The following is a 13,910-nucleotide window of genomic DNA, read 5'->3' on the forward strand; positions in this document are numbered from 1 at the left end:
ATATATTCCACAGAAATTGCATAAAATAATGTAATTTAAGTAAAATTCAAAAAATTTCAAAAATTCCGCTGTAGGATGAAGATACACTTGTTACTATAGAAACCAGAAAATATCAATATTTTATAGTTGAAATGAAGCAGAGCAATACAATTCAAAGTTGATATAAATATATTTACATTAAATTGTATAAATGGCAATTGCCTTATTTAATTTCAATAAACATTGAATCGCAAAAAGTACTTGCTCCACCGGGAGTCGAACCCGGATCTCTCACTTGCCGGGTGATTGTGCTACCATTACACCACAGAGCGCTTACTTTTTCCGATTCAATTATATATATATATATATAAATAATATATATATATATATAATATATAATAATAATATATAATAAATATATATATATATAAATATAATTTAAATATATTTTATATATATTATGTTTAAACTATAAGGACAAAGACGTAAAGTTCACAGAGCCACTATAGTGGCCCGCGGCGCTCAAGGTAGCGCATACAGCGAGCCACTATAGTGGCCCGCGGCGCTCAAGGTACCGCATACAGCGAGCCACTATAGTGGCTCACGGCGGTCAAAGGGTTAACCCACTGGCCTACAACTACGAGTTCCATCTCGTAGTATGGAAAAAGGACCCATATGTACAACTAGGATTTATATCGTAGTTGGGTAATACGTTAATAAAATCCAATATATATTATTAATACAAACAAAAACATACAAATTAATGTTTGTCTGTTAATCTACATTACTTTATCTATTAAAAAAAGGTTTTGTAAACAAAATAAATTACGTCATTGATGAGAACAATAAAGTATAAACAATGCAACAGCCGAGGTCGGCTGAGAGCAGCTGTGTTGCCGTCTACGTCGCAATTCAGTAGCTCTAGTTGCCGGTTCCCGCTCACAAGGTTATGTTATTGTTTACGTTCATTTTATTTTGAGTTTCAAAATGAGTCAAAAACGTATAAGAAGTGATTTTGAGATTAATAATGTTTTGTTTGAAAGTGAATTAAAAGATAGTAAATTTGAGGAAAGTGAAGAATCTATTGTTATTGAAAGGCGTAAACGTGACATCGATTGTGAATCAGATTCTAGTGATAAAGATATTTGTGATGGGCAAAAATTATGCAAAATTAACATTTGTGCTCTTTTTTTTGCATAAAAGTATGTTTAATTTATAAAATAAATGAGTTTTTAAAGGCCATAAATAATTTTCAATGTAGAAAAAAAATATTTGCTTTAAAAATTTATGTTTCAAAATATATAATTGTAAAATTGTTTATTAAAAATTAAAAAAAGTTTTTCTTAAATAATTTGTAAAGGTGTCTATATAAAAGTCAGTGTAAACCTGAACAATTTAGTAAAAGTTTTATGTTAATATTTACTATTTGTACGATTATTTATCTAAAACACTATAATTTGTGTAATATTTGCTGGCCTAACAGGGCCCATCACCGACAGATATGGGAGGTATGGTAATGGGTTAATTTGGTGCCACTTTTGTAGATAAGTAGATAAAAGTATGGACTTTCATATAAAAATGGAATTGCCACAACAGTACTTACTTAAAGAGCATACCCCATATTATTGTTAATTTTGTTATTTTAAAGTTAATTTTGTGTTCATTTTTAAATAAAGTATTTTCTGTTAAACATATTTTTTTACATTTACCAGCTATTTTGTACTACCATACTAAAAATGTAGAATATTAACCTTTCACTTTCAAAGGAGTGTCCAAAGTATTATTTGCAAGGCGACAGATGACTGCTAGACTTGGATAAGTAGGAGTTTAATGAAGAGAATTGTAACGTACTCTTGAATTGAATTGTTTGCTGCCTTGACACAGGCAGAGTTTTTTAGCTAAAGAGTGATGAACTGCTAATAGTGTTAGACACTAAGGAAATCTGTTCACTTAAACTATCATCTGTTGAGGCAAACTACAGACTTTTATACCACATTATTAACCAGGAAATGTAAAAAAGTGAACTTTTTATTCAAAGATTTCAAATTCAGCTCCTAGATATTTTTATGTTAGGATTAGAGAGGGGTATGTAGATTCTGTAGAAGCACCCTATTTGTTTTGTTTATTATTATTTCAAATAAGGACAATGAACTTCAATATGCTTGTCATTTACCCTTTGGACATTAACTTCTGATATATTGGAGGATACATAATCAAATATATTTCAATCCAATTTTTGTGAAAATAGCCATAGATTAACAAGAGATAACAACATTAGTCATTTCTATTGTGTGACTATAAATGTACAATCTTATCTTGTTTTGTCTTTTATGTAATAGATGTTTGTACCTCACAATTAGATAACTTAAATTTTTGTTTAGTTTTATTCTTCACAAATCAAAACTAATTTTAAAACAAAACAAGTAAAATAACTTGCTTGATCCTTTGACAGGCCTATATACTGGCTCTGGAATTATAGTTCTAAAACGGTCGGAAGCCCAAATCTCTGCACCGCAAAATCAGTTCCAAAATCAGAATTGTGCCTATATTTGGCAACGTTCCTTTATTATTTTATTCCCTTACTTGTTTATTTAGTTTGTAATATAATATCAAATGAAACCTAAATATATATCCATTGAAATTTTTTTACACTTATTTTGGTTCAGTAGATAGATGCAATTCAGAAGGCAGTAACATATCAAACAATAAGTAAGTTTCACTTAGGAATCAGTTGTTTGTTTGTTATTACTATGCGTGTTTAGGTTTTCTTAAGTGTTTGGAGGCAATTGTGTGAACAATTACAATATTAATGGTTTCCTGGAAATATTTTTTCCCTAGTTTTTAAAAATCATACATCAAAATGAAAACTTAAAAAATACTAATACATTAAAAGAAAAAGAAATAAGTTTAATTATTTTTTAAAGTAATTGTATTCTTTTAAGTATAGCTTTAAGATAAGTAGAACTAAACAAAACGCATGAAGATGCTATTATTATTATTTATAGATTAGTTACACCGTTTTTGTAGGACTGTGTAAAAGTACCATTTTTTGAGGCTAGCCTTTTTGGTAAGTAAACTGGATTTAATGGGTGTTTAAGAAGCAAAACTGAATCTATGACCTGGACTTAAAAGGGTTAAGACCTTAAAAATTAAAATAATGTGTCTTTTACTGTATATTAATGATTTACAAGTGTACACTTTCAATACATATTAGGTGTTGTAAACTATATTATATGTTAATTTTCAATTTGCCAGAAAGCACCATTTTTAAATTTTAACTATTTAAATTCAAATTCCTTATTGTGTGAATTATTTATTTAATTATTAAATCAAAGGCATTTTGGTTACATTTATGAAAGTTCATTGTTTTATAAAATGTTCATAAAGATAGAAGATAGAGTGGGTTTCCAGAAGCCTGTTTCCAGTTCCAATTGTAAGCATGCAAATATGTTTTAAACAAAATATATCTAAATAATAAATAGTTTAAATTATATGGACACATTATATGTAAACTCACTTCAATATCTGGTTTTTCAGTCTCTTTGATGTAGCAAGAAGCACAGAATAAGTCTCCACCCTCTGTCTGGTGCCAGCTGTCTGTGGTCTGAGCCTGGCACCTGGCACAGCATTTGTCTTTCTGCAACACAACAATATAGGGTGACAATTATCTGACAATAAGAGCGCGTCTGGTCTGAGCCCGGCACAGCAATTGTCTTTCTGCAACACAACAATATGGAGTGACAATTATCTGACAATAAGAGCGAGTCTGGCAGTTTTCTCACCGGGGGCTCCCATCTGCTCAAACCCAATTTGACGGTCCACTTCGATGTAACACTGTAAGAATGATTAAGATCACTTAATATATAGTTTGTCCGTTATTTCAAGAGCCACAGAGGATTACAAGGTGACCCTTGCACCCAAACATGCAAGAAACATCACACATGCAGCCTGGCCTACTTGCTGCCCTTAAGCCGATGATTGACATAGTAGGGCTTAGTCTGAAAAAACAGAAGAAGGGCAATAAGGTAAGTAAATGTAACCTTATTGAGGCAATGAAAAGTTTAAATATAAAAAATTCAATGTATATCATTGCTACAGCTTGGGATGAAATTAAACAAACCACCCTTCAGAAGGCATAGAAGAAGATTTGGCCATCTTTGAAAAAAGAAAAACCTGACACTGATCATAAGCCAACTTTCACAGAAACAGATGTTGAGACAGACAAAATATAAACATTACAAAATCTGCAAGTATTTCAGCACGATCTCCATATGACAGATATAGAAGAGTGGGTTGTTGAAGGTGATGTTTCGGAAGTTACAGCCAATGAAAACCTCAGCGACAACCAAATTATTGCTATTGTGCTGAACGAAGCTGAGGAAGAAGAAATTGACTCGGATGAAGAGGAAACCACAAGTGAAAATGTAGTGAGTCATTCTGCTACTAAAGACGCCTTTGACGTTGTGCTGAAATACATCGAGCAACATCCAAATGCAACGATGTATTGTACGCAATAAAATGGAGACACTTCCGCAAGATCAAGATGGACAAAATTGAAACAAAAATCCATTACTAAATTCTTTAAATAAGGTACTGTACGTACGCTTAGATTTTATTCTTGTTTTCATTTAATTTAAAAAATGTAAACGTTTGAAATGTATTCAGCAACATACAATTACTGGTATGTCCCACAAGTACAATAAAGTTGTTCGCTTATTGTAGTACACTACATACTTGTAGTATTTTACTACCTGAGAAAGGTGTTTTTGCTCCTTCCCATGTCCGACCATGGCTCAGTCCCATCATGGTCGAATATGAGAGGTTCTACTGTATAGTGTTGTTAATGTAATAGTTCTATAATGTGAAAAATAAACTCTGTAAAGTCAAACCTCTTTGTTCCTACAAAGCTAATAAATCAACGTCTATGTTAATTTTAAAATATGTAAGCATTCTCAATGAACACAGCAGAATATACCAACTCACATATACCAAGTCATACAACATAAAATAATACTGAATTTGAGACCTACACCAAATCTAAAAATAGTAAAACACAAGATGAACCATTACAAATCCCTCAGAGTACATTCAACCTAAATATCTGAAACATCTGAAACAAACAATGTGGAAGCATTTCAATCAATACTCATCTAACAATTGTGTAAAACAACTGAGTCGATGAATCACAATACATTACTCTTAAATGCTTGCAACTCATAATACAAATAAATTTATCTATCATTAGTTAAATTATTACATCAATAACTAATCTCTCAGGGGATAAAACAATCATATTAAAAAACCAAAATACAGGAGAAAACACCACATTGTATGCTAAAATAAAAACGCATACCAACAGAAATAAAAAGAAGAATCAACCAGATACCCAAATGATAAATGTATGGAAAAATAAATGTCAATTTCAACAATCTTGTGCAAGAAACGGGATTACTACATTCACACCATAACAATGTAACAAACATATAGTTCTAAAAGAAAAGAAAAAACAAATATTACCATTGAAACAACATTTGAGAACATAAAAAAGAAAAGTGGAAAGTGAGATGAGAGACTGAGGAAGACTTACTTGGGAATCTTTCTTGAGAAGAGTTTTGTTTGGAGACAAAGTACAAGAACTACAGAGGGACTTTCCACCACTGTCAATACTCCACTCCAGGGTAACTTTGGTGTAACACTTGATACATGATTTCTCCTCCTGTGTACACACCAACAGACGTACAGGACTTTTATCTATTCCTTATCGTATCCTTCAACCATTTGGAGACATTCTCACAATTAGATATATTCATATTATATTTTGTAAAAACTCTTGATATGAAGCCGGTTTGATAAGTCCATGAAAAGTCCAAGTGATAGCTGCCTACATACTAAAGTTATATTTAGGCAGTAATAATCTCTTACAGGAACATTCAGCAATTTTCAGTCATGCTGGATTATCTGTTTGTGTTCACTTGAATTGTAGAGCTTATGTTGATTAATTTTGCGTAATAATTGCAAAAAAATGTGCAAGAATTTTATTTGAATGGTTTAAAAGTGGTTTCAAAATTTTATGAGTGCCCATAGGAGCACAAGTGATTCTGAATATACAGTACAACCCCGATAAGTCGGCCCCCGTTAACCCGGAAGTCCGGCTAACCCGGACCGATTTTCAATTAAATAATAAAAAAATCAGACAAACATTTCAATAATAAAAACTTAATATTTTTTAGTGGTATAGTATCCGTGAATCTATGTTGCATCAGTATTTGATGGGACTGTATGACAGTGAGTGTGTGACTCATGGCACACGGCGGCCGAGTGGCGGTCATTGTCCCGGATTCTCGGAAACAATAACAGACGCGTATTTCCCCAAATCCTCTCCCACGCTACCGCCACGCCTGGCCCCTCAGTACCGTTCCTACCTCGCTCCAGAGGTCATGGAGATGCAGTGACCAAACTAAACGAACTAATGGTTTATTTCGAGCGGCAGGCAGAAACATCGCCGGCTGAATTGCTCATGTTGAAGAGACTGCGGGATCGCACAGCACGCAAGCGGCAGACGACATTGGCACAACCAAAGCTGACTGAGTTTTTTACCAGGAAATGAACAGTTATAAATGTACTGTAAGGATTAATAATAATTAAATGTGCATATGTTTGACGTTTTTACAATTATAATAGAGTTTATCTATATGTATACCGTATTTTATTAATTTTTATCTAATTCTCCGGCTAACCCAGACTTTCGTTAACCCGGATCGGACGCGGTCCCGATTAATCCGACTTATCGAGGTTCCACTGTACTGGATACCCTGTCATAGTACCGCTCCAGAAATCATTGATCACATCCACAATCTAGTGAGGGATGATACAATAGTGAAGGAACATTAGATGTTTCGTGTTGTGGGCATCTGTGTACATAATATTTAGCACCAACTTTTGAACATGATAAAAATCTGTTACAAGATGGGTACTTTGCTTACAGTTGACAAAAAACAAAATCATAAGAAGATAAGGTTCCGACTCATTCCACATCTCTACTACTCTCCAGGCTTGTCTCTTCCGGATTACTACCAGTTCCCTGATCAGAAAGAGTGACTAGCGATAGGGAAGAGATTTTATTCAAATGAAGATATAATGCAGATGATGATATGTTTTACAAGTGTCTATTTTGTGGAATTATACCAATAATTACACCATCCTACTATGTAGATTGGTTCAATTAATTAGAGCAGCATTGGACGAAGTGTATAAACCTAAGAACAGACTATGCTGAAAAATAAATGGACTTATCAAACCACCTCCATGCTGCTCATTCAGGAAATTGTTCCTCCATCATTTCCTCTCTTCTAACAAAAGCACGTGCTTCCATGTATTTTTGTTTATACAGTTTTAAGAATATTTTTCTCAAAATAAGAAATTGTCAAAAAACTGTACATTATAAAAAAAAACTATGAAATACAAACTATTTTACTGTTTCCAGAATAAAAACTTAAGTTTCTTTACCAAGAATTATTCTTATTTAGCATCTCAATACATTAATTATCTGTCTACTAATTTTAACCCTTTTTCTGCCAACGTCCGACATATCGGACGTCGGCATTTTTGCCGAAAACGCCAACGTCCGATATGTCGGACGTCTGTTTTTTTTATTGTTACTGGCTACTGTTATGTTCAAATGCCGAAATATTTGGTATTTTGGTTGTTTAGGAGGAAAGGATAATGAAAGAAGCCATTTGAAGAACTTTGGATTTCTATTTTCGTCGTCTTTGACTAGAATTGACGAACTACCTAGACAGCTGTCAAAACCAGATGATCGGGTTAGATTACTGAAATCTTCGTTCATTGTTGTTGTTTACAATGTTATCGAATGTTTTTTTGAAGTGTTACTTTTGTTGATCAAGGATAAAATGAGTAAAAGAGTTACATCTAACTCTCCTGTGAGTGAGGGAACAATAATTAACAGTCTAATCGATGGTGGTGTACAAGTGCAAGACGAACTGAGTGACGATTTCCTTCAGAATTTGTCAGATTCAGATGCCGAGAACGATTCTGATATTAGTGTTAGGGCTATTGATGACAATCAAAGTGATGTGGATGACACTGATGACGATCCTGACTTTATCTTACCATCACATAATGAGGAGTTATTAGATAGTGAGGGGGATATGGCACAGATAAGTTTACCTTCAACTTCCACTGGTAGGCCTAGAGGAGGCCTACCAGTTTTGGGAAAATCCTCATAGTGCAGCTATGTTTCAAGGTAGCACCTTCAAATTTGGTATATGTTCTAAGCAATTGCTCTAGTTTATAATGATATCATGCTCAAAATTTTAGTATAATTTTAAAAATAAATTATCAGATGCCAAACACAATTTTTATTTTTTTATTTATTTTTTATTTACATAATTTTTAAAATTAAATAATGAGTTTGTTTCAAATTAAAATTTCTTTTTATTATTTAAAAAACAGCATTTAAATACAAGTAAATAAAGTAAAAATTCATGCTAATCTAATGAAAAATAAAAAAGATACAGCATTTTTTGTAAATGAATGCACAACAGCGATTTTCCCCCTTGGCAATTTTGACTGGTACGATAAAAAAATGGCCGGCAGTAAAAGGGTTAAGAATATAGTCTACATGTCTTGTCTTGTTTTTATAAAGATGTTCAAAATGACTTCTGTTTGTGGAAAATATAGAAGTCTTTATTAATACAACATATTCTATATATACACACACAAATATTTCCTTTTGAAATAGTAATTATTAATGTAATGTCATAAATTCATTATTATATTGTGCTATATTTAGAAATATAGTTGTAATATAACTGATAAGGTAATTTAATGTATTTTTCCCCCTGATTAACGGATTATTAAGTGTATTTTTGTAATATTAAGTGATACTCCTTTAAAACAGTTAGTCTATTTAATAAAATTAACCTTATAATACAGAGCATTTCCATGCACTCATCAAAAGGGTTCAATTACTTTACTATAAACAAATAAGCTTGTATAATTTATAGTTGTATAATCTATTGAGAATTATTTTGTTATGTTAATAATTTTTCCAATACCTTACTTAATTACCAACTGCCTTTAGGTTTTTGTAAAGGCAAACTACAAAGACCATGGTTTCTCTTATAATATGTGACTTTAATATAGGCAATTGATTGCATTCCAAATAAGAATTTATTGATATATTAGAATGAACATATTGTGTGAACATGTCTTTTCTGTCTTAATATTTCCCACATTTATTGTTATAATGACATAATAACGTCCATTAAAATTTATATCTGTATTTGATATACAAAATGAAGTGTTCAGCTTATAGACAAAGCTTTTCACGATTAGGTTAGTAGTGAACATACTGAACAGAGAGTTTATAGTTATAGTTTGATAATACTTAAGGTGAACATAAAATTACATGTGTGTAGTAGTTCAGTCTACAAAGAGCAACAAATATAATGATGCATTTACACAACTCTAACTATAAAGCACTACACTCCAATATATATTACTAAAATAAAATACAATACTCAATATATATTTTTAACTAAATAAAAAATTTAAAATAACTTACGGTTGCAAAGCATTTCTTAGCAGCAGCAGTGAGAGGTACTTTGTATGTTTTCTTGATTGTCTGAGAGGTCTTTGGCTTTTTGCTAGCACTTCCATTCTCTGTCTCATTTACAGACATAGTATTTTCTGACTCTGAAGTCTCTTTATCATCAACAGATTTAAATGGGAAGACAACCATTGGAATATTAGAACCATTTACTTGTGAGTCTTTAGTGGCCTGTTTGTTTGATGAAGAAGACTGTACACTTTCAAGTGAATCTGCTTCAGTTGAGACATCTTGTGTGACCTTCTTCCCTTCTGAAGATGTTGATGGTTTCTGCTGCAGAAGAGACTTTCTAGCACCATCGTGATGCAAAGAGATACGCATCATTCGTTTGCCAGGCACTTTCACTTCATACTAACAACAGAACAACATAAATTAAGATTAATTTATTTATGAAGAATAATGTTACTATGAAATCTAATACTTCCTGTCAGCTCTAAAAAGGAAATGTTTTATTTTTATCGATGCACATGTTGTCAAGTAAGGATGTCCTTCAACTGTACAAATCAATTACAACACTATGTAGATATTTGAAACCATACCCTACTTTAACCCTGGAACTGGCAAACGCCCGATATCAGGCGTTTTAGTCGCATCCTAGATAGCAGCGCCCGATATCGGGCATTTTAGTCGCATCCTAGATGGCAGCGCCCGATATCGGGCGTTTTAATACGTCTTTTATTTCTCAATGTTACGTACTTAAAACACGATCAAAGAGTATCGGTATTGATACCAATCGAAACAGGAAGGTTCAATTTATGTAAATAATACACTAATAAATAATTTTATCGTTTCGTTATACGTCCATACGTTTTATAATCTCTGAACTGTTTGTTTACATTAACCCGCGGACCGCGCTAGTTGCGCGTGCAACGATGAGTCAACTGGTTTATTCGGCTATTGTTATTCCGTCAGATGCATGGTGTTCTGTCTGGTTTATTGTTTGTTTGAGTTTGTTGTAATGATGGTTGTGTATATGACACAATAATAGTAAGTTTTTTGTGCGTGTTTACATAATGGATCGTAATTTCCGCGATCGTTCAAGTGACATTCGAGAACTAGTTGTACATTGATACCAATCGAAAGAGGAAGGTTCAATTTATGTAAATAATACACTAATAAATAATTTTATCGTTTCGTTACACGTCCATACGTTTTATAATCTCTGAACTGTTTGTTTACATTCTCCCGCGTACCGCGCTAGTTGCACGCGCAGCGATGAGACACCTGGTTCATTCGGCTATTGTTATTTCGTCAGCTGCATGGTGTTCTGTCTGGTTTATTGTTTGTTTGAGTTTGTTGTAATGATGGTTGTGTATATAACACAATAATAGTACATTTTTTGTGCGTGTTTACGTAATGGATCGTAATTTTCGCGATCGTTCAAGTGACATTCGAGAACTAGTTGAACATGAAATAAGCAACGATGAGGATTCCGATTTAGACATTCAATCAGAACATAATTAAAAAAATATATAATAAAAAATAAAAAAAATAGAAAATTAATATAAACTAATAGTTACAAGATTTTACAAATCCAAGTGGGCTTTGAAGTTCTTACTTTTGTTGGTAAGTAGCACTTTCGAATGTCAGTGTATGATTTTTGTATTGTTTACCACATGTAAAAATAAATACCTTATAAACTATTTGTTGTTTTATTTTTACTCAGAATTAAATGCTCTTCCTTTTCTATATTTTGGATTTTGCATATCACTAACAACAACAATTTTACAAATCAAAAACTTTGAACTAACTTTTCTTTTTTCAAAAAAAATTTTTTTTTCATGAAGAGTAAGAGTAAGGGTATTTTTTTGTTTTAATTATATTATGTGAAAAATGTTCCTTGAACAATGCTGAATAAATAAATATATAATATGACATAGGTACTTTATAGTAAACATGTAATAATAAAATAAATATGAGGCAATGTATGAAGTACTAAAACACTCTGCCACTGAGAGAAATATGACCGCCAGTTCCAGGGTTACAATGTAACCTGCTACAATATTAGAGGGGAGCATTCAACTGCTACTACATGAGCATACAATCGTTTTTAATGAGAGCATAGGTGAATTTGTACAAGGATTATTTAGAATTGTTATCTTTGTTATGAATGTAACTCAAAAACAACAAAATTATTAACATTTTATTTTATTTTATTTTTATTTTAACATTTTTATGAGATTAGAACATTTCAGCTGATAATAAAATTAATTATTTGTTTACTTTTATTCTTTTCTTGTATACATACTTTTATACTTTTTGAGAACGACATTCTTCGAAATACTAAAGAATTATATGAAGTCTTTTTCTTTTATTGTTGTAAGAAGCCTCTGCGCTTTTATTTTCTGCATACAGTGTATATATGCACGTCATATATCAACGTTATTATTCCACGCTAATATCCCATTTTAGCCTGTGCTAGTGTGACGTGTGCTTGTGATTCTCATACTTGTGCTCAGGACTTATATCCTGTGCAGTTGTATCATCTAAACTGGACTCCAAGCAGCTTTAGACTATTTTTGAACAATTTTCTTTCTTTTCATTAGCTTTGTATGTATTAATACCTCCACCACCTGACGAAGGGATAGATTCTAATCCTCAAAACGTGTTATACCTTACGTAACATATAACAATGGTACCATCTTTATGCATTTTGTAGATGATAAGTTTATAAAATGTAATTTATTCAACCTTCAAGCATCTCTGACTCAACACTTATTTTATCTGTTAAGGGTCTTGGGTGTTGCCTGGCAGATATAACAGTGTTAGGATAGATGTTAAGATCTTTATCTCAAGGAATTCCTTCTAATCCATGCCACATAACATTACAGGTAGCATCTGAGCCCATCTGGCATTTTAAAATCTTTTTATTAATCTTATTTTAACAAAAGCCTGCTTTTTTGTTTGCTACTAACCAAGCTGCATACAATTTTTGTTATATGTACCGGGAACTATCATTTTCATGAATTTATTTTCATTTCGTTTAATACTAGGGGAGAGGGGGGCACATGTGGACAAATTTTACATTTTATTTTTTTAAATTTTTGTTATGAGAAAAAATTGTCAAAGGTTTTATTTATATACTAATATAGGTGTTGAGGTATGTAAATATATGACATTTTACTCTTTAAAACATCTTTTGAACTTGTTAATTCTTACCTTTAAAATAGTTAACGGAGTGTCCACAAGTGCCCCTCCAGGGGGCAGTTGTGGACATAACCAACATTTTTGGGGGGTAGTTGTGGACAGATAAAAAACATCTTTCATATATCTTAAATATGATTTTTATTAATTAAAACTCAAACATATGACTCTTTGTACAGTTACAAGGAGTAGTTATTTCAACCTTTAAGTGAAGAAAGTAATATAAAACTAGTAAAAAAATAAGTTCAATACTAACTAACAATGTATACTTTACTTAAATGACAAGAAAAACAAAATAGGCTATTTAACCTGTGTTATAGCTTATAAAACATAACCTACCTATGCTTACAAAACAAACCAAACCTATTTTCTTACATATTTTAAAAAAATATGTGAAGAGTAAAAAGTATGACATCAATTCGTAAAGTCAAGATTTCGTGTTTTATTTTTTCCTGCAAGCTAAACTTATTCTAGACTATTACTAAATTAAAACTAGAATGATAGAAAAAACAATTATTAATAGCCTACATACACATCAAGTAAAACATTAAATTCAACCCCATGTTATAGTTTGTAAAGGAAAAATTAAAGATAAACATACTGACAGCTCTTTCAGTACCTCCTGAAAACAGTCGGTAGGGGTAGTTTTTACAATTATGTCTTCAATGTCAATGGCACTTACATCTGGAAGATCAGGTTTGACAAATTTAATTGATGATGTCCCTGATCCCTCTTTTTTCTTAAAAAAAACTTACATTAAATTCAGTAAGACAAATCTTGTCATTGATTTGTGCCTACATAAAATTTTTCACTTTTTTTACTGGCTAGCCGAACTAAAACAAAATCTAAAACATTTATGTTGGATCCCTCAGACTCTACTTTCTCACCTTTACTTTCCTCTATATCACTATCTTCACTTAAAACTAATGGGCTCAAGACTTTATCACTGTAGCATTCAATATCATCTTCTTCGTTTTCAGAAGTACTAGAGCTATCCACATGTATTCTGCGTTTTCTTTTTTTCTGTTTAGATTTTCCTTTAGACTTAGACAAACCTTGTTCATCTCCATTAAAAAGTTTTTTCTTGTAGGCCAAAAAAGATTTCTTTTTTTAATTCTTCTTTAATTTTCTTTGATTTTACTGCTGCCTCTATTCT

At 31.9% G+C, this 13,910-nt stretch overlaps 1 protein-coding gene across 8 annotated transcripts in view; it reads right to left on the reverse strand.

The window, feature by feature from the left end:
- The window catches only part of LOC124359615 (protein kinase C-binding protein 1-like), a 106,040-nt gene that overhangs the window by 48,007 nt on the left and 44,123 nt on the right, over nucleotides 1-13,910 (reverse strand). For 6 of the 8 annotated variants that reach the window (XR_006922167.1, XR_006922166.1, XR_006922169.1 and 3 more), the window contains exons 10-12: nucleotides 9,566-9,961; nucleotides 5,567-5,695; nucleotides 3,497-3,616 (exon numbers count right to left, since the gene is read on the reverse strand). Coding sequence is in view for 1 of the 8 variants with exons in the window: in XM_046812499.1 (XP_046668455.1) it covers nucleotides 3,497-3,616; nucleotides 5,567-5,695; nucleotides 9,566-9,961 (645 nt within the window). In the remaining 7 variants the exon portion in view is untranslated. The remainder of the gene's footprint in view (nucleotides 1-3,496; nucleotides 3,617-5,566; nucleotides 5,696-9,565; nucleotides 9,962-13,910) is intronic. The other 2 variants (XR_006922171.1, XR_006922170.1) reach the window with 1 other exon arrangement.

This window comes from Homalodisca vitripennis, chromosome 4 (assembly GCF_021130785.1).
Source record: "Homalodisca vitripennis isolate AUS2020 chromosome 4, UT_GWSS_2.1, whole genome shotgun sequence".
NCBI classification, from domain to species: domain Eukaryota; kingdom Metazoa; phylum Arthropoda; class Insecta; order Hemiptera; family Cicadellidae; genus Homalodisca; species Homalodisca vitripennis.